The sequence below is a fragment of the Esox lucius genome, chromosome 20 (assembly GCF_011004845.1).
Source record: "Esox lucius isolate fEsoLuc1 chromosome 20, fEsoLuc1.pri, whole genome shotgun sequence".
NCBI lineage: Eukaryota > Metazoa > Chordata > Actinopteri > Esociformes > Esocidae > Esox > Esox lucius.
Window position 1 is genome coordinate 23528160 of NC_047588.1, and position 22966 is coordinate 23551125.

The window sequence follows — 22966 nt, forward strand, 5'->3', positions numbered from 1 at the left end:
TTTTGACAGGCTGACCTTCAGTAGTACTGTAATGTAAAAAAATAACTTTAGGTGCTAATAATAGGCATGGTTAAAACATACAATAAAGCCGACTCACTTCATTTTTCAAGTCAGCCATGTAGGAAACATTTGTAATTGACATTTCTAAACAGGCATTTCATATTTGCACACGACACGTCCAAACCTACCTCAATGGAGCCAAACTCAACGTTTTCATAGTGGAAGTGTGCACAGTCAACGAGCTTGGGGAAGTGGCCTTTCACAACAGACAGCCTGAGAGAGAGACACACACAGCAGGTCTTAGGTTAAAGCACAGCATTATATAGTCAGAAAGAGTGCGAGAGCAGAAAAATAAAGCAGTAGCTACAAAAGCTTCAACTTAAAAAGATACGTTCCAGGACTTTTGCAAAAAACTACAAAAAAGTTTCCAGAGCTAAATTCTTAAGCAGCCAATTGGCTACTTTAACCATTTGTCAATAATAATATTCAGAAGCTACAATTGGATAGCTTGAGGCTGTGACTTCACCATCTTGTTTGTTTCACTCGAAATGTTATTGCCTGCTGCAATCCTCACTAACGTATTTAAATGTTATAAAAAATCTTTACTGCTGGGAACTAGCAGCTTGGTGGCAATAACATTTTCTCAAGTCTTAAACATGCATAAAATCAAATTTTACAACAATATTACATATTACAACAATCATCTCATCTGACTATCACCAGTAAATGTATGCATACAATTGCAGGTGGTCAACAGAAGCCAAGTACACCGCAAATCAAATGCCTTTTCTCGAAATGGTCATCAATATCCTAGTACTACTTTTAGCTATAATGTCATAATTTTGCCCCTGAGGGTTCCCGACTACGAACCAAACCATATTTAAGTGGTTGCACCAGCACAACCTTTAAAACCAAACATTTTCTTTCATTTAGTGTCATGACTTGGTGAAATGACAATGTGCGTCATTCTTGCCCTCATACCAAACTCTCTACTCGTGTCTGAGCCACTCTCTCATTCACCCTTTTTCCAAATGAGGATGTCACTATTACAACAGCCTTCTGTTAATGTACAAAACAGGCAGACTGCATTGAACATTTTTTTTTTTTTATTAGAGGCAGAAGGACAGAACATGTCACAAAAGAGGACACCAAGAGCAAAATTGAACACACCACTAATATACCGTTTAAAATTCAAATCAGAGCTCAAACTCAAATGAAATTCATGACAAGATTTGTGCTTTTCATTGAACGAGTCAGTTGAATTGAACTTTCAATCACTAGTCCTAATTGGCCCTTGTGAATCTAGTATGGCAAAACATGAAGTATTTTCTAAAACAATATTATAATAGCATGATCAATCCAAAAAAGGAACCACATAAAACGTTAAAATTATTTGCATTATTACGACCTACGTCCCAATGCTAGTAGTTAAATCATACAGTGCATATGGAACATATTCAGACCACTTCACTATTTCCACATTACAGCTTTACAGATTTGTTTCCTCATCAACCTACACAACATACTCCATAATGACACAGCAAAAACAGGTTTGCATATATATAAAAAATAAATAGAAATATCACATTTAAATAAATATTCAGGCACACCTTGTTTTCCATTGATCATCGTTGAGATGTTTCTACAACTCCTCAGTAAAAGGTACATGACAGCCCACTTAGAGTTTGCCAAAAGGCACCAAAAGGACTTTCAGAGGGTTGTCATGTGCCTTGCACTGAGGGCTTCTGTCTGACCACTCTATCAAAAAGGCCTGATCTGGGCGGCCAGATCCAGGAAGTGTTGGTGGTTACAAACTTTGAAGAATGATGGAGGCCAATGTGTTCTTGGAGAACTTCCTGTTCTTGGAGAAGTCTTCCTACAGACAATTCCTGCAACCTCACGGCTTGGTTTTGCTCTAACATGCACTATCAACTGTAGGACCTTATATAGACAGGTGTGTGCCTTTCTAAATCATGCCCAATAAAATGAATTCACCTTTATAAAGTAGAAGTAACCTCAAGGATGATTAATGGAAACATAATGCACCTGAGCTATATTTCCAGTGTGATAGCAATGAGTTTATTGTAATGTGAAATATCTTGGGGGTGGGTATTCATTATGGGTTATTGTGGGTAGGTGGATGATACCTTATATAACGTAAAATTAACTGTTTTGGGGTGCAACCAAATCATGTGCTGGTGCCACCAATGGATAGACTCAGTGGAGCCAAAGCACATTGTTAGTCTGGACCCCTGCCCCTTCTGTCCGACTGACTGAATCTGCTCATAGCAAGAATTAAAATGTGCACCTTTCTTGGTTTTCACTACTGTCATTTTGAAGCAATTCATTTTTATATTAGGTCATCATCTTTTCTATCAAGTAAATTTACGTATACAACTGCACTTGTTCAGTTTGGCAGATGCTAAGCAAATCACAAATCAAATGACATGTCCAAATGGTGAACTTTCAAAATGATAATCAGCAAGCTGGCTATTTACCTCTCTGATATCCTAACACCACCTTTACCTATATAGATAAACCAGCTATATAGTTAAAATCACATTAAAAGAGGTGGGATAGTTAGCTAATAGCACGCTACTTATCTTAATAGTAGATTGCACCTGAGCACCTCCAACCCCAGCCTAGGATGCGGCTGAGCTTCCTAGTGTATTCTGATGACACTTCTTGTTTGAACAGAAACCACACTGACCGGAATGCTCGCTCGACTGCGTTGCATGTGTTTCAACTGTAAAATGGCTGTGGCAGTGATAGAGGCAATATGGAGGTCGGGGACGGTTCTAAACAATGACATGACTAACTCCACTAAGCTTTACTTCTCTTCAACCTCTGAGAGTCCACCACCACATCACCAAAACACATCCAGAGATATTGAAAGAGAACAACTTCATTTTTTGTTGCATTTTTTCTATGCATTTCATGCATCACAAAGGGAGATCTGGGGTGTCGTGTATGGCGTGAACTGACTCAGAATTTCTCGGTCTCATCTCTTTACAGTATTGTCAGTAACGGACAGTTTGGTCCAAAATAAATGATACTAAATTTCAAATATACATCCTGAAACACTGGGCCTGTGGTTTGTGGCATCCCCTAACTGGCACCGAAGTTCCATAGCTGCGTAACGGCTCACAGTTCATACCACTTCTCCATCCTGTAAATGTACAGCAGTTACATTTCCCTTACACAGGTTGTGTACTTGTTTCACTTTCATTAAATATGCCTTCAAATACTACAATCCTCCCTGAAATTACATATGGGGCAGGGTGTCAATCTTAGTGCCAGTCTCACCTCTTGTTCATCTTCCCCTTTAAGTTAGCAGTAGTGCCCACAGAGCGGGTAGCGGGCTCCCCTGAAGTGTCCAGATTATCGGTGCTCCGAGCCTGAAAGACATTAGGAAAAACAGTAGTAAGATGACAACACGCCAAGGTGTATGGTAAAAACATGAAGGAAACCCACTGCATGCAGCACAATGGAGAATCCATGAATGAATCGCTGAGAAACAAGTATATCATAATTAGAAAGACAACTTTTCTTTCATGTTTTTTAACAATGAACCTGGAATTCTGGAAACAAAGACATGCATTTATTATGTGTGTTACACACAGAGCACTTTGTAGTGAAAGTATGTCTACAGATCCTGAGGGCCTAATTACACACAACAAAATTGTCAGGACAACATTAAATTGAAATAATTCTCAACATTCACAATGGGAATGTATTATGCTTAAAAAGCTGATGTTTGGAAAACATTGTTTCCAACAGTATGCTGAATGTGTTCTTTGCTATCACAGTCGTTCCTTAATATGACCAGTTTCACCCCTATGGAAAGTGAAAAACTGCTAACAAACTCAAATTGTTATGTTGGGGAAGAAAGACTACTCCTGGTTTCTGGTGCACTACTGTTTACATTATGTCAAGCTCAAGAAAAATATTTTAGTGGATTTTGGCCCAACGTCAAAATATGGTTCTGACATCTTTGAATCACTTCAGACATCCGTCTGCAGAGACCATGAGCTGAAATCTAGACAAATCATGTGATGTTGAGAGACTATAGAGACCGCTGTAGCTGCACAAAATGTATGATGCTGTGCAGAGAGTTTAGTGAGGACTACCAGAAACTGTTCAGTCAATCAGTCCTAATGAGACCTTCCCAGCGAGCCAGATGATGCCGCTGGCTCAAACATTTTGCAATCATTTTTATTCCTAAATTGGGAATGGAGAGGGTATCACTCAGATTCATCAGAGTAATTGTTCAGTTTGTTTTATGCAAAACGTAGACATTACATGTTTTCATGAATTAGCAATGGCCATTAAAAAGAGTACATACATTTCTAGAAATACCTCTCTCCACTATTAGGGCAATAAATAATGTCTAAATTAATTGAAACAAATCTGCTTAGAAAAGAGCACAAACGTAATATCCCCCATGTAGTTAGAAGGATGGTTTAAGTGGTTAACAATTCTCCAAAAATCACAGAAGAATAGCAGAAGTTAGATGAATCTTGGGGTTATCAAGGTTTCAAAACGACTATGAGACATGATCTCCACGCCCAAAGACTATTTGGATATCTTACCAGACAAAAGTCTCTAATCTTATCAAGGCATAAGTATCAGTACTTGGGGTTTGCTAAATGTCATTGGAACTTTAATCTAGCATCCTTGGTCAGATAATAACATTTATTGGCCACAATCACCAGAGGTGGGAAAAGTATAAAAAAGTTCCGATCATACATAAAATAAGTAATGTTGCAGAACCATTTGGAAACCTTGTTAGAATACATCGCATCATGGACTCTAAAATCTGCCTCTGCCAGCAGATAAACAAGAAACCAGGCAAGCCTAGTTCAGCCGGGCCACCTCATGTTGCCACCTCGAGATTCGTACCCGGGTCTCTCACGTGGAAGGCTGTGTCATTAACCACTGCACCCCAAGAATAGTAAACAGCAAGAATAGCAATTTGAAGTTTGTCCCAAAACCTATGGAGGGGCACTATATGAGCTGTTATCTTGGCAAGTGGAGAATCCAAAATAATAAAACACAGGGATGCCATTAATTGTGATGCTGTGTGATGTATTCGAAAAATATATTTATTTCTTAAAGAATGTGTTTAATTTCTTTTAACAATCTAATCTCAATTGGGAGTTTAGATTTCTAAATGTTTTTGTTTAACATCAAGCTGATAAACTACACTGATTGTTTTTCATGCTCATTTTCACCAAGTGGGGCAATAATTCTAAAAGGCACTGTTAAGAATAAACCTCTTTCTCACTATCCACATTTCTCACTCTCACATACTCACAGCATCTTTGACCATTGTCTACCAGGGAAGTTGGACACCAGCCAGATTCAGATTTCTTTACTGCTCAGACTGTCGTTCCAACAATGGCTTTGAAAGGTACTATACCTAACCAGGTTGGTCCTGGTGAATCAACTAACTTTCGCACCATTCGTGAATTCGAAGGATCACCTGATATAGGTTTGCGCCGATGAAGTGACTTAACAGTGCAACTGGACAGCAGTGTCACCACCTGCTGAGTGCAACCGCAAGTTTATGAAATCCCAAAGCACCCCTCAGCTGCTAGAAGCACCTGAACAGGAAACAGAAGTGTCACCAAAATAATCAGCTCTGCATCACTCTGGTATGCAATGCATGCCAGTACTGAGCATATCACAAACAGATGTGCCTGTTCAGCAGTCCTGTAAAGCCCAGCCCCTAAGCTTAAAGTCTTTGGTTGGAGAACTTGGCGACAGCAGTGAAACTCAACCAGCAGAGAAACTTAACAAGCAATGTTCATCATTACAAGTGTGTAAGGCATTTATGAGAACTGTACTCAGCACTGACCGTCTGCAAAATACATTTATTTCATAAAAATTCTAAACGTTTAGTTTGTTAGGTCATTGTTGCATTCTTTATACGCAAAAGGATGCCAAAGGCAATTTAGCATTCCATTAATGTGTCCAGGCAGACCGGGCTTTTAAATGGCAGTACCAGGCATCAGAGCCAGAGGGAGAGATGAGAGGGAAGAATGCACCAGAGCCATGCCCCACATGAAGTCATGGCTCTTCCAGTAACTGTACACCCCTACTCTCCCTCTACACCAGACTAGTGTTTCACTGGCAGCCGGTATGGAACAATACTAATCTGAAATAGGATCTGCTATGAAGCTACTGCTACCAAACAACAGTTGCCTTGACAGGGCTATGGCTAGGCAGTCTGAGAGTAGTTAGCAGTATACACCCATAACCTAGGGCCAATACCATCTGTTAATCCAAAAGGACTAAACGGTAGGGCATTAATGTACAGTGACACTCCATTAAGGTCTTCTATGGATGAAAAAACCTGGTGCCATTCAGGCAGGCAAATAACTCGTCCATTCATTCGCTCTCACATCCAGTCATTGATTCGACAGCAGCTCTCTTTCAATGTGCTCTCCCCGTCTTCTACCTTATGCATCCTCCTCTTCTTAAACATAATGACGACCCTTCCCAACCCTTTCGAGGAGGCTCTTCAGATGTTAATGTAGTCCGTCTTCAGTTTTATACATCTGTTCTGTTCAACTGCCTGTCTGCAAGTCTGTCACCATCTCGTTCTACTATTGTTACCTCCACCCTGCCATCAACACCACGGAGCCCTCTCAATGCATTCTGCTGAGGGGAACAGGTAACCAGACCCAGCATACCTGGCAGATACGTGCATGTGGGCACACAATTGCACATGTAGAAACTGCACACACACACAGTGCTCATTGTCAGTGCTCAGGCTTCTCTGCTGTTCTATGAGAGGAGCAGGAGGCAGCCTGAGAGGTGGCTGGTCACATGACATAGACTTGGTTTCCTTTGTAATCTACCTGGCCACAGAAAACAGTTATACATAGCAACCAAACCTCCACAACATAACCACAGAAGGGAGCTATAGAAAAATCTTTCAAATGTATGTACAGCTTCGACAAGACCAAGAAGAGACAGTCTGGTGGTCCAGAGAAGATGTAGGATGCATAGAACAGTCTCTTACAAACACGTTCTCCGTCTCCCTCCGCGATGCACACAAGCAGTGTAAGACGCGTTTCAAATTACATCAGCTGAACCCACTCACATAGTCCAGATGTTGTGTGTCAATATCCAGCAGACACAACCCCTTTACTGTCTGGTTGGTATCTTACCCCAACATCTTCAGAGAACTGGAAAATATTTAAATGTATTCAAATATTCCAAGTTCCTTAGTGGATTTGCAATAACTTTTAGTTGTCAGAGCTCTAATAGGGCGTGTGTTCCATCGGCTAATGTTAGCTCAAAGTGGGTCTTATTTGCGTTAAAGATGGCTATGTTTCATATACTACTGGTCAAAAGTTTTAGAACACCAAGTTTTTTTATTCAGTTTAATGTCTTAGTGTAATTGACTAACTCTCCAGTTTAAGGTAACCAGTCAGATTGTTATTAATCTGTTACAATGTTGAGCTGTTCATTACAATAATGCTCACAAACTGAAATGTGTACGTTACACTGTTACAGAGATGTTAATTCAATTAATATAATACACGTCATTAACTCAGTCACACTGTTGCCAACATACTGGCAAAAAAACATTGCAGTTTGTGTCTTTGTGTCAAAATGAACGCTATTGGATGTGTTACAAAACATTATTTGACGTGTCATCAGAAATCTAGAAGAGAAATTGTGTAATGGCAGGGACGCAGATGTGTTTACTTGGTGTATTTTCTCAATGACAAATCTAGGAGAATAACTCTGTCAAACCACTGTTACTTCTTTGTCTTTTGTTACATAAATTTCACTAAATGTTCCTTTAATCTCCAAACTTTCAATGTATAAAGGTCACTACCCACAAATGTAAGAAGTTAACATGCAGTCATTCATTAGACATTTTATGGCTGCATCAGCCACATGCACAAACATGAATAAACATGCTAACAGGCCACAACACTACATACAGACACACAATACACAAAGTACACAGTCAAAAGAAAAGTTCCATGCAGACAGTTTAGGTAGAAAGGGAAACTTACCAGACATGACTGTCCGGCTCATAGCACGTATAAGCGTAGTGCATTTCCCAACCCACTGGGGTCACGATACTTTACACAGAAAAAGAAAATGAAGGAATCACATTTAATTTCCCTTCAGACATTAGGTGTATTGTGTGTAGATGAGACAAATCACTTGATTGCTTCCCTGAGTGAATGAATCAACTTGAGTTTACAATTGATTTTGGATGGACAGAAAGACAGACATTTGTCAATTGATTCCTACGCTTCGTAACGAATCATTCCTCTAATAGTTATATACCCTAGGGCTTGGAATTGCAATGGACTTCGCGATGCGAAATAACCACCATACTAAGGTGCCGATATGATGTGTATTGCAATTCTATGTTTTGCTATTCGATATAACAATTTACAGTTTATATTTATTATACATGCAGAGACCCAGATGGCATTGCTCATTGGTGTGCTTCCATTTTAAGCGCTAAAGCATTTTGGATGTGCCCATGGTGAAAGCCATTTCTGAGCCCATATTGCAGCATATGTTCGTGATTTTTGCCTTTGAAATAATCAGGCATACTAGATTTATTATTGGTTCACTATATAGACCCAATGCTGAATGCAGGTTCAGAAATGTTTCCGGTAATCAATCAAATTTATTCATAAAGCCCTTTTTACAACAGCAGTTGTCACAATGTGCTTTACAGAGACACCCGGCCTTAAACCCCAAGGAGCAAACAGTGTTGGATTTCAGTGTTGGATTTCAGTGGCTAGGAAAAACTCCCTAAGAAGGCCGAATTTTAGGAAGAAACCTAGGGAGGACCCAGGCTCAGAGGGGTGACCAGTCCTCTTCTGGCTGTGCCGGGTGAGATATTAAGAGTCCAATTGGAATAATAAATACATTTCTCTGGGCTAAATCCAGAGTCTATTTGATTCTAGACTAGGTCAAAAGTATGACTAGGTGGACAAGGACAGCAACGGGCCCCCCAAACCAGGTACTCCGCAGGTGTGGACCTCCTAAAATTTAAAACTGGAGGAGACTGAGAAAAGTTAGAAAGTGCATTCCTCATATCCCCCAGCACAATAATATAGCAGCGTAACACCTTGGAACTGAGACGGGGGGGTCCGGCGACACTGTGGCCCTACCTGGGGGAGGCCCCGGACAGGGCCCAACAGGCAGGAAATCAATTGCCAAGCATCAACCAAAGGGACACCCACCAACCGCAACCCCCCTGAAAGAGGGCTGAGTATTGCCAGCAGCGTACAGCCCAATTGCACAAGTGCGCAACAGAGAGACAACAACAAGCCAGACTCTTCCCCCGAAAGGCATTGGAGGGAGGGCATCCCAGTGGCGACGAGAGCCCACCTGGCAAGACAGCAAGGGTGGACAGTATCAAGCCTACTGGTCACCTTCACGCCCCCGGGCCAGGCTACACCTAATTATAAGCCGTGCTGTAGAGATTTGTTTTTAGTAGACACTTGAAAGTTTGCACTGAGTTTGCATTTCTAACCTAAATTGGCAGATCATTCCACAGTAGTGGAGCTCTATGAGAAAAAGCCCTGCCGCCAGCTGTTTGTTTAGAAATTCTAGGTACAATTAAAAGGCCTGCATCTTGCGATCGTAGGTTACATGTAGGTATGTATGGCAGGATCATTTCAGCAAGGTAAGTAGGAGCAAGTCCATGTATTGATTTATAGGTTAAGAGTAAAACCTTAAAATCAGCCCTAACCCTAACAGGCAGCCAGTGTAAGGACGCCAGGACAGGAGTAATGTGTTCAAAAAATGTTAGGATTCTAGCAGCCGTGTGCAGCACTAACTGAAGTTTGTTTATTAATTTGTCTGGATAACCAGAGAGAAGAGCATTGCAGTAATCTAGTCTAGAAGTAACGAAAGCATGGATAAATGTTTCTGCATCAGTTTATGATAGAAAGTTTCTAATTTTTGCAATATTTCGAAGATGAAAATAAGCAACTTGTGACATATTTTATATGTTCTTCAAAGGAGAGGTCAGGGTCAAGGGTAACGCCTAGGTTTTTTACAGTTTTTTGGGATACGACCATGCAGCCGTCGAGGTTCACAGTGAGATCTGCTAACAACGCTATTTGTTTCTTGGGTCCTAAAACGAGCATTTCTGTTTTCCTTGAGTTTAAGAGCAAGAAATTCTCTGTCATCCACTTCCTAATATCTGAAACGCATTCTTCCAAAGTAGCTAATTTAGGGGCTTCTCCATGCTTCATTGAAATATATAACTGTGTGTCATCAGCGTAACAGTGAAAGTTTACATTGTAATTTCGGATTATATCGCCCAGAGGGAGCATATATAGTGAGAACAATAATGGGCCCAGAACCGAGCCTTGAGAAACACCAAAGCATACCTTTGACTTGCAACGCGTGCAAGATTGTTGTGCTCTCACACAGTTGACAGAAAATAGGTAGGTTAATAGAGGCAACATATTATTGACTAATTGATATCTGAAACAGAAGTTAATCCAAAACTGGATTCTGAAAACAAAATATAATTGTGTATAACATCACCCATTTTGTATGTTTTTTGTATCACTGTTAATATCCAATTCAATCAATGTTGTGTTATTCATTAATATTTCGGAAAATATGTAACATTTCAAGTCAATACTGTGTGTGTGCATTCAACACTAAACTCCTGAAAGGGACCAAAGTCAAATGGTTATTGTTCAGCTAGGCCAACTATACCATAAAATCACACATGGCTGTTCATTTTAAAAATGTAGGTAGCATTTTTGTCTATGCAGAGCAGATATTGGCATTTGTGTTGAGAATCGATGCATTCTGTTAATTCAGAGCCTTACCAACAGTTGAGATCTTCCTTAATGTGGGCAGTATCACTATGGTAACACAGACGGTATGCATGTCAGGATATGAGAGGGAGATTGGCTGTGTGATTGACCTTGAGCTACAGAATTGAAAAGATGTAGGTAGACAGGATGTAAGGAGTATTAGCGGTTGTCGCATCCAGAGGCAGTTTTGAACTCTGTGGTGTGTAATGCAACAGATGATAGGGAACATTTACACGCTACGCACTTCAGCACTTGGCGGCCCTGCTATGTGAGTTTGCGTGGTCTACCATTTCGTGGCTGGGCTGTTGTAGCTCCTAGATGCTTCCACTTCACAATTATAGCACTTACAGTTGACTAGGGCAGATCAAGTAGGGCAGAAATTTGACAAAAAGACCAGTGGCAAAGATGGCATCTTATGACAGTGCCACGTTTAAAGTCACTGAGCTCTACGATATGACCCATTGTACTGCCAATGTTTGTCTATGGAGATTTTCTGGCTGTGTGCTGGATTTTATGGACCTGTGAGCAATGGGTGTGGTTGAAGCACCTGAACTCAGTAATTAGTAGGAGTTTGCACTTTTGGCCATATACTGCATGTCAGCTCAACCTATGCTATCAGTAGTATTAAATCTGATCGTATTACTACGCGCTTGCATGAGCAAAGAGGTTTGGTCAGTAGTAATCTCGTCCCCACACTATTAAGTCACACAAGTAGCCTAAGAAATATAAAATATTTTGACAATCCTGTTTATGGTGACAATCCACAAACAAAAACCGCAAGGGTATTGGGTTTATACACCTAAATGCACGGAGCTTATTGTCAAATATTTATTAAAAAAATTATATATTTATTTTGTACCTGTAATCTAGACTCATTTGTTTTATCATAAACTTGGTTGTCTAAGAAAACAAACGATGCAGACATTGCACATGATAGGAACAATGTATTTAGAGCAGATAGGTTCGGAAAATGGGAATTCTTTGGCCATTTTTAAAAATAATTTAAGAAATGTCTTTCAGTTTGTCTTTCATTTGTCTTAATTCATATGGAATTACAATTGAAATATTGGCCTCAAACCTCAAAAACAGAGTGTAAATCATGCCTGACAAATCTTATAAACAAATCCCTTGCTGGCTATTATTATGATTGTTTTGGGGGGCTCAGCAGGTGGCCTAGATCTGACCCAAAAAGAAAGAACAATAGGACAGTGACATAGACTATCAGTGAAGCAGAAGAGCCATTTGTTATTATCCATTGTGTTCCATGGTCAGAATCCCCAACCCCTTACCACAAGGTCTCGTTCCCTCAGTCTCAAGGAGACTCAACACAAAGCTGTCTTATAGACTGTGTGGATAAGCTGTCCCTTATCCACACAGTCAAAAACAAGGCCAATTTGATCATGTTGTTTATCATATGCATTCCTATTAATGTATGAAAGGTGACAACCAAGCCAATACATTTCTTTTCTACAATGGATCTAATGACTTTACTGAAACCGAAAGGCTCCTGATTACTATGAATGAAGAATTAATGCACTGGATGTGTGCTGTGACTTTGAGGTCTTGACGCAGAATGCTCAAATGTTCAAAACCTAGCTTATTGACATATCTGGAAGGGCTAAGTCAAACATTGACTCTAACATTGTTGCTGTATGGTCAGGTTGTTTACTGGTAATAAAACATTTTCATCTTGCTTTCTTCCAAAAATAATTGTTAACACCAAACAGTGTAATAACACAGTTTAATTAACACACCAAACATAATAGTTATCAAGCCAGTGCTTTGTTTGCAACTGTAGTAGAACCTTCAACAAAGTAAGGTAAAAGGGCGCTAAATGTAAAACTAAAAGTTGATCTGCGTTCATCATTCTCGCATAGATGGCTGGCTAGCGAAGTTAATACCTAAAGGTATAGAAATAGCCTACATGCTATTATGCCAGCAAATGATAGGCCACACTAAAAGGCTGTCACTATAGCGGAGTCATCCACTCATGAGCACAACTCTGCGACAAACCTTTTTATATATAAATTATTTGCTTTCAAACTGCATAACCAACTACAAACGTTAACATGTTGAGGAGTTCATTGACCGCGTCGTTGCAGCAGACAATCTTTTTGATAAAACATCATTACCTTCCTCAACTGAAATAAGAATACTTGAAAACCCTGTTGCTAATGGCCAACAGTTTTCACTGAAAAATATGGTGAGGATGCTTTGCTAGGTAAACAAACATAAGGAAATCTACAGGGGCAGAAAAACTTGATCCAGTTCTGCTGGCTAGTGCTCCTCCTTTCACCTTCAGAGCTGTAACACACATTTAAAAAATATATATATATATTTTTTGGTGTCATTCCTAAAAAGTTTGGAAAACAATCTATGTGCTGTCGCTAGAGAAGAGTGGGGATACCAATTATCTTCCTATATCTAAACTTTCTTTACTTGTTAAAATACTAATTAACAATTTGCTGTTATTGACATTGCCAAAGCCTTGGATGAGAAAATGTATTGTGTTAGTTTATTTATCGACCTGTCAAAGGCTTTTAATACATTCCATCTTGCTAAAAAAACTTCACTAGGCCTGGTCATGGACACTCGCTTGTGGTTTCAGAATAATTCTCGCAAAATGACTCAGGCTATTATTACAGCTGGGGTCAAATCTGAATTTCTTATGGTTGACAAAGTAGTTCCAGTACAAAAATAGTAGCCTACATTCCAGTACAAAATTTAAAACAGGCAAAAATACACATTAAGAATAGCAGACACAATTCACTGTAAAATGTTCACCCAACAACTGATTAAAATGCAAAATGGACACATAGAAAAAAAGCTATTCTTATATTTTTTACCAACTCAGTGATATAGGTGTTAAAGGAGAGTTTGTCATTCAACCAAATTCCAAAGTATTTGTATGAGTGTACACGTTCTAAAACAACGTTTTCTAGGGTTGCAATTTTAAAATGATTCAAACCTACGTTTCTAGCTCTAGAATCTTTTATATCTTTTATGCATTTAAAACCAACCCAAGATCTATAAGATCTATAAGATTAATTTGTAACAGCCAGGAATCAGACTGCAAGTTCAAAAATGCTTGTACAAGAGATGGCGCAACCATTGAAAAAACTGTCATCAGCATAAAAGTGAAGATTACAGTTACAAATATAATTTATATATATATATTGCAAAAAACAAAGGCCGCAAAATTGAACCCTGGGGCAAATCTTTAAAGAATGGAATGAATCCAGATTCATACCCCTCTGTTGCAACAGCTTGAGGTCTGTCACTGAGATTTGAGTTTTGAAATCATAACCAAGTATTCATTTCCATTTCCAAGGAAGACAGTTTTTCCAGGATAACAGGATGAACAGTTTGTTTCTAATGCATAAGCTCAGTTAGCACTACCCCCTACTACCACCATTAGCACAACCCCCCCTCCACCATTGCCCGCTAACCTTTCTCATAAAAAAAACAGGCCTAGGCCCTCTCATTCTGTCATGCCCCCCCTAACACATCTCCTATAAAATCCACCCAACCCCCAACACCCCAAAAAGCAACCCCATTCACCCATCTACCCAAGGCTAACTGACGTGGCAGGCTGGGAGGGCTGCTCAAGGACAGAGCAAGGTCGGCTCTATCATGGACATTCCAGAAGAGGGTCCCTTGGAAACAGTTATCCCATTACCCCAAAAGACCCCCTCTACGGGGCACTTCGTACCATTTCTTCAGAACGACAGGGCCAGAAATCGAGCCACCGGCAGCATACTAAACACCAAACACTGCCCTCATCCCAGCTGCAGCCATGCGAGATACTATGAGAGAGGCCACACTAGAGACGAAAAGAAAAATAAGCAATAATGAGAAGAAACAAAAAATGGGGACTGGCAGAGAAAAGAGGGAATGAAGAAGCAAAAGGCTGACCAAAGTTGGTACAGTACAAAGATATGCCAAAAATGTTAATCCAACAGAAATCCCTGATCACAGTTGTATATGATGTAATGCCAAACTTAACTAGCGTAGTTTGTGCACAGAAACACATCATCCTGCCTAAGTTGCATTGCGACAAACTTGGCATGTACAAAGATATTTTCACTCACCACATTGCATAACGACAATCTAAGCTAATACACAGAAATAGCTACTTATTTGTTACATGCTTCTTTAATAAGAGTTATACACTAAATGAAAAGTTTACTTTTGTCCAAAAGTACTGAGTGCTAAATAAACATGTAAAGAAAATAACATGCAAAAATTTGCTCAGGCAGCCTTGAATTATTTTAGTTATAGTTCTGCCATCTCCAACCATTGAGCTCTTGATAAAGGCATCAAGGACAATAACTGAATGTTAGACTACAGTATAAAGTAATGTTTGACTGTAAACAGTATCTTTCCTGATGGATGGTTGGCCACTACCAAATGATTGTGTAATTATTAAATATTTCCCAAATTCAATCAAATGCTACTCAAACAACAGACCAAAGAATAACATATTTATTTACTAACATTAATCAAGGCACATCAGTAAATGTATGCAGAACATAGAACGTTTGGTGATTCGACTATTGGGAGATGTTGGGTGGAAACATGACTGGCAAGTATTAAAACATAGCATGGTAACAGTTCTACAAGGAAGGTGTTAGCAGCTACATGATTGACAACATGAACACCTACTCCCTAATGACATACTGAAAGAAAATACCTGAAAAGCTCTCCAGACAAGTCAAGTGCCAATAAAAAATAAAATAAAAAACTACAGAGCTCCAGACAGCTTCCGCTCAAGTCAGAAACTGACTATGGAAGGTTTCAAAGCTGAAACAAACAACACATTAACAACAACAAAATAATTAACAGTCAAGCATTTTAAGTTCATTGCACGAGTTAACTTTGACAGCCCTAATAAGAATTACTATTGTGTTTTTTGTACAGGGTGTAATGGTATAAGAAACGTGTTCTAAAAGGCTTGTCTTTAAATAAAGGCCTTTCTTTTTTCTTTTTGACTACATACAAATACTCAGACCTCCGTTATATTAGCCTATTTCCCAAAAACAAAGCTCCAGCTCTACAAGTCCAGATGTTCAGGCTTTAGGCCATGCGTAAGAGCTCTCGGACAGGGCTGGTGTCCTCAGTTGAGCCTCATTAGCTTAGTTTACAGCTTCTCAGAATACCTCTCTAGACCTACTAAAGGATTGGAGATTATACTATTCATACAGCTTGAGGTGCAGTAGTTACTGCCTGGTAATAACATGGGGAGGGGTCAGGGCACTTCAAATGAGAATTGCCAGGATTAAGGGGTGATGCCAATATGCATTTCAATGCCTTTCTGTCATTTTATTGCAATTTGATCCAAAAGTTTCCCAAACCCATCAATCTACAGCAGAAGGGGAAGAGACAACCGAAAGAAAACTAGTTCAGATCCATCTTGGAAATGAAAGTACTTAGGGTGATCTGGTTTGTGTAATTTGAGGTTGAATCCACAACATAGCCTAGAGTTAGCTTAGGCTACACTCAGCATGCAATATTTTCCCCTTTTGGCAAACTGCTTAAATATGTCAAAGAATAAACTAACAGGAAAAACCATAGACGTAGTGCTCTGAGGCGGTCAAACTAGATCTTTATATATATATGACACATTGAGTGGGAAGTAAAGATGAGCCAAGAGCTGAAGCACAGAGTACACAGGAGGACTGTATGACCGTTAGCACAGTCAACAAGCTGTGAGCTGCCTAAACCAGTCCCCACGCCTCTCTTCACATAATTTCGATGTAACAGTCTACGGTTGCTGATGCAACAGTGTTCTTTTCCTTTCTTAGTGTATGGTAAGCTGTGATAAAATTATGTAATAGTGTAGTAATGTCCATGAGGTACCAAACCAGAACGATTAGCAAAATGGCAAACGTGTATCTATAATCAACCCCTAGTCCCTAACAACTTACTCTAAGGGCCCGTCATTGTCACACACCGCTGATAAAACTCAGCAGGTGACTTCAGAGATTGGTGAGGGGATAAAAATGTTTTACTCTAGGACACAGTCCTGACTTCAACAATACAATGCATGTTTGACTTTTAATAAATGAAGCGGACATGAAATTCCATTTATCAAATCACTTCAGTTGTTTTATAAGATATAAACCTCAATAATAGTTTAAAACGCATATGCGTAATAATTATACATGACTCTGGTACTTGGTGAGAAATTGTGGTACCAAACAAAGAGGATTCCACTATGATCATGAAGGCCACATTCTTGCAGACTCACTTGAAAGGCAAACTGGAGATGCTTATAACTGTCTAAGCACTGGTGCAAATGTTTAAGATGAGAGAGGGTGAGCAAGACAGTAAGGGCAGAGAGAGCAAAGGAGAGGATAAGAGACAGGGAAGGATGGAGGATGGCTTCACTGTAAACAGGAAACTAGGAGAGATGGAGTAGATGATTGGTGGGCGTGTCCGCACTGTGCACGTTTCTGTCTTTTAGATTCGTCTGTCTACCATTTTCATGTTTAGGCTCCTTTCATCTCCATTAATTTTGCAATCTGAAGTCAGTGTGTATGAAAAGTGTAAAAACAGGCAATTACGGGACCAACCATTATATGGAGGCAATTAGCCTACTCACTTGGATAATATAAGATCCACTTAACCTAGTAGAACACAGGGTTGGATCAGAGCATTTGTTGCTATGGTTTCTGATCAAGCTACACTTCACACTTCAAAACTCAGAATGTGCAGGATATCAGGTTTGACAGAGCTCAGTAGGTAACAAACCAAGAGGGATTTTTTTTGAATATCCCTCTGCATGTAATCTAAATTTGTGCCAAGGAAGAAGAGTAGTTCTTGCGCTGCAAATGTAAGCATAGAAGGTTCTTAAAATATTACCGTCCGTCTGCATTGACTGTTCTCAACAAACATGTCACCATACAGGTATCGATTTAATGGAAATCAATTAGGTACGCAGTCAGTGAGCCCAAACCGCAGTAAACTAACATTCTGCACGACACACAAACACACATTCACTCACACTGTCTAAAACGCATTCGGTCTCTGTCTGTCTCATAAAACAGTCTCGATTTCAGGCTCTCTGTCTCAAACACTCAGTTTTCATACCAAACAACCAGTAAATGTGCACATGTACATAGCTTCTGTCAAACAGTGTTATGACTATGCTGAGTTCATAATTAAACACAACGATCACCCACTGCTGACTACCCCGGATGCTGACCTCATCCTTAAACTGACTCTACTGAGGAGAAAAAGACAAGACGAGTTACGTCACCTGGAAATGGAATCCAAATGACAATAATCAAGAACACTGTGTCTGGTAAGGGTTCAGACTAGGGAAGAAATCAATGGGTAACCAGCTCTTGAGACTGTGAGATGGGGCCTAAACTATACCCTACTGCCAAGCATTAAACTCAGGACTTAGAACACGGAAATGGAACAAGTCACCAAATCTAATCTGTGTATCCACCAGAGCATTGGCGATGACCCTAACATGTCCGGTTGTATGGAGAACATTGTGCAATGAATCACTAAACAAGAAAATGTGTTGGATTTTCTAAAGAATGGACGTTTGGAGGACGGATAGATTACATATCACATTTTTATCCAAATATATAACTAAGAAATAAGAGACCAAAATTGGCATATTTATGACTTGTGGGCCTTACCAGGCATCCTTTAAAATCCTTTTCAATGTGTAATTTGATAGCTAAAAAGCAATAATTAGCGTAATAAGAATATAAAATGCTTGCTCTGGAACACAAGTCAAATTTTGACATTAATAATATTTGCTAAGTATTATTATGGAATGACAGAAATATGAGGGTTGTTTAACTTTTCCCACCCTGAGTGATCATAAGACTACTGTCCCCGACATGGTACAGTTTAAAAATGTATTGGGGTCATCCAGTGCCTAAAGTATTCTGTAGTATTTACATTCAAAGTATGAAGCAGGTGCACCAAAAAAGGTGCAAATGATTAGAAAATCATTAAAGAATAAGTTGTAAGGATCCAGTCGTCCATCAAGAATAAAAACTCGGTCTGACTTATATATACAGTATGGGTGTGTGGTAACACATCATGCCAAGACCAAAAGACCCATTTGATGACCCACAGAAGAATGATTATTGATACCTACGAGTGTGGGAGGGGTTACAAATCCTAAGCAATTCAAAGTCATCTTGACACTATCCCAAGGAACAGAAGCAGAAAAGTTCAGACCAATGGCGATTAACATTGGACAAGTTGTCTCATCAAATTCTGCCCAAGAAATCTCTAAGAGCCCCAGGGCAACATCAAGAGATTTGCAGGACTCTCTAGCCACAATCAATGTTGAAGTACACGAGTCAACTGTCAAAAAAAGACCGCACAAACCTGGCCTACATGTACGAAACACCATTTGGGACTTCACATTTCAAAGTTAACATGCTAAATAGGAAACTCGATAATAGAACTATCCTGAAAACAATGAACAGTAACAGCAGTCTTAGCAATGGTTTTTCTTCATGTGACTATATTCGCATGTTCAACTACACTAGTTGAAATTGAGAATAACTTTGTAGATACACTACAGTTCAAAAGTTTGGCGTCACCTAGAAATGTCATATGTTGGGAATTATGGCACTTCGGAACAACGTCACATGCGTTGTTTGTTGGATTACTTGAAGGATGAGCCAATCACATTCAAGTACACATTTTTTCAACACCCATTTAAAACGCCCCATGCCCAAACAGTTTGAATCCCAGGCTGAACAGATGGATATCCATGTAGCATTTAAATGTAAGCTTGCGGGATCAGGCAAGGCTACTCGTCAAAAACTCAAAACCGAAAATGCATGTATAAAAATGATTTCTGGATTTTAAAAATGTATTTCATAACAATAATCCCAATAAATCTAAAAACAGAATTCCCAGCACTAATACGCTGTAATTAATTTTCAGACTGTTCCGGGTGACACAGGTTTTTGAGAAATGCACCTGCACCCACTATTTGGCCTGTTTGGACCTCTGTTAGTTACCTCATGTTGCTTTTAAAACTCAAATATCAAACTGCTAATTGTCAGAACTCTTTATATCAGACGACATATGTACTGCTAAATGCCAATCAAACTAATAGGACCTCTGCAGCTGCATAAAAAGTGATTCAATAACTTCAGAGTAACAGCCCTTTTCTGTGTGGCATTTTCATTATTTTGTGTATCATGTAAGGCCAGCAATTTTTGCGAGTAAAGATAACTTACAAAAATAAGTGCATTCAGTACTAGAAATCCTAAATAAATTGTAAGTTTTACATACCTAAAGCGTATTTACAATTTTAGGTAACTCCCCGGTTTAACTAACTTTATTCTTTGTCGTTTGGAGAAAATTTGGCTTTTTGCATAGAAAAATATTACAGGTTTTACGTAGTATCTTAAATTTCATCACTGATATTACCAATGAGGTTTAAGTTCAACATATTTAAAGCATTACTTTACTTGCTCAGAAAAATTACATTGATACAACTCAAATCTGGACACCTTAAACTGTCACACTGACCTTGGGGTTTTACAGTGTAATATGCATTAAAGTCAATCTTGGGACCTAAGCCAGATTACTAATTGTCAATCTTGAGAGCAGCCGACTCATGGTTGACGGATTTGGGCACTCTGACCATAAAGATGGCTGGGCAATATCACATATACCTGAATGTTACAACACAAACAATTGGTCCCTTGTGATGAAAATGTACACAAAGTTATTCCAGTGAGGTGGCATGTGCGTCTTTTCCCCACAGGTTTACATATGTTTCAAGCTCCTCAGTCTCTTGTAGAACCAGCTGTCCTGCTGGTGCAATACAAGAATAAAGCCAGTGGCGTAGTGAAGGCCATGTGTTTTGTTTTGTGAGCAGGCTCATTTGTATTCCAAAGGTCTCTTTGAGAAAAAAAAAAAAAAACTTCAGATGCAAATGTCCAATGTAAATCAGAAAAAGTATGCTGGAATTACATCACGTCCTACAATTGACATTCCAATAGGCTACATCTAATCTGTCCTAAAATAAGGCTTTAATGGAACTATACCCTACAAAATAATTATGCATCATTCCTACTGTTTCTGCGTTGCAGATACACCATTTTATAGAATAATTTTGTACATTACCTTCAGATAAATTATTGTTTTCAGCTATGCAATTTAGCTAATGCTAAATGCAAACCATGGAGTCAAATGAAAGGCTCCTTTGACCAATGTGATTTAATTCAACATTCATCAAAAAATAGCTTTTTGTTCACAAACTACCTACCAATACATGCCAGTAGGCTAAGATGGCACAATTACGAAATTGGCCCCCCATTTTTTTAAATAAAATATTGCTAGTAGCACGAAAATATGAAATTGTACAAAATGGTATTCAGCAAAATGACAGCAGAGTTCTAGTGTGATAGAGGCTACTTAAATTATGTTAATGCTAAGTTATTACCACACCTGAACCAAATGTTTCCTTTTTCTTGGTCGCTACAAGGCCACTCTAGAAGGAAGACGCATTGCACATGTGTATCAGAAATAAACACAATCACAACTGATAAGGCCCAGTGGGTGCAAAGCAAACAACTGCACTCACCGACTTTCTGCTCATCACGTGCACTTCTTAAGCCTGATTATTTTTCTAGTAAATGGAAAACGTTGTTGCTATCCAGTCTTCTGCAATGTAACGGTTCATTTTGGATGCCATCCCCACACACCCCCATGTCATGCTGCATTCATCCTCTCTGGACATTTGGCTATTATTTCTTTTGCTGTGTTTGTAGTCCATCCTAATCTCCTCTGCTGGGCTCAATTTGTCGACTTCGTCTGCTTCCATGACCCCAGACAGAGTGACTGGAGGTTTTTCTACACCGGCCAATGGTGCAGGCTTTCTATCACTGTTTAGACAGGGATTTCGGTGGCTGCCTCTATGTTGAGCCCTTAGCCATTTCTATGCTCCAGAGTCTTCCCCGGGTGTGAATCCAGTAGGTTCCCTCGGTTAGCCCCCGTTTTGTTAGCTTGTTCTCCTCCCATTGTACTTGCTTGCAGTCGGCTCCGTGGTTTTACTCGCTTTAGTCAACCGGCGTACTGCTATACATTGCTACCAGGTTATGAGACAAAGTGGTTCAAAAAGTCTAAACAAGAAGGTTACTCACTAATTTGCCATCAGTTTCTTCCCTTCTACCCCTCCCTTTCAGTCCACCAATCAGTAGTATCTAAGCGGGTAAGCATCTGCATTGTAAGGACCAGACTGGAAGTTTCCAAACACTATCTGTCCCTTCTATGGTCTTAGGGTGGCAAGTTAAAGGATCAACTTCCCGGGTTGCATCCCCCTGGCTGCTTTTTGTCAGCGTCACAGATTTGCAATGCAGATGTGTGGTTCCGCCACCTTTATGTTAGCACCCCTGGCCTGGCATCTTTGCTGATTTGGGGGACAGACTCATTTATGGGCCCTTTGAGACACGGTTTTCTCCGGCCCCTCTTTTTTTGGCCAGGCCCGTTAGGTCAGTGTTGGGTCTCTCTGGCTAAGCGGAACTGTAGTGGCACTGAATGGGAACCTCATATTTGGAATATAACCTTCATTCCCTGATGGAGCAAATGAGATGGCACTCCTTTTGGACACCAAACCATTCATTCACAATGACAAGAGCCAAAGAAATCAGTGAGTGCAGGTGTTTGCAGGGCACTAACAGCACATGACGTTGGTCTCCCTGCTGTTTCACACCTGCTGGGCCTTATCAGTTGTTATCACTGTTAAGCATGTGATGCATCTTTTACCTAGAGTGGCATCTATATTCATAAACAAAGGTTTCCCTACTAACTGTAAATGTGTGCGTGGTGGAATAATAAAGGGCACGCGCAGAAGCTGAATCGATTAGGCCAACTACGACAACACCTGAAGTTACAGCCCAGACAATGTAAAATTGATGTTGTTTTGCCTTCAATTTCACACTTGTTGCTTTACTCATTTAGAATAACATAACATTATAGTACCTAAAACCTGGGACATTACTAGTTGATAAATTGCAACATGCAGTGTTTATTTCTCACTGGCTGGCGCGTAATTTATGAAATGGAAGCCTGGAAGACTAGACAAAAGATGGTCGGGATCTGGCATTCTCTACTATAGCCATGTAAATAGAGTTACA

General features: G+C 39.6%; 1 protein-coding gene across 4 annotated transcripts in view; it reads right to left on the reverse strand.

Moving 5' to 3' along the window:
* arhgap33 (Rho GTPase activating protein 33) overlaps positions 1 to 22966 on the reverse strand; it is a 56075-nt gene that overhangs the window by 31578 nt on the left and 1531 nt on the right. For 3 of the 4 annotated variants that reach the window (XM_020041342.3, XM_020041341.3, XM_020041343.3), the window contains exons 2-3: positions 3307 to 3398; positions 189 to 273 (exon numbers count right to left, since the gene is read on the reverse strand). In XM_020041342.3, coding sequence (XP_019896901.2) covers positions 189 to 273; positions 3307 to 3398 — 177 coding nt within the window. Of the gene's footprint in view, positions 1 to 188; positions 274 to 3306; positions 3399 to 8039; positions 8109 to 22966 lie in introns of all 4 variants that reach the window. The other variant, XM_020041344.3, reaches the window with a different exon arrangement.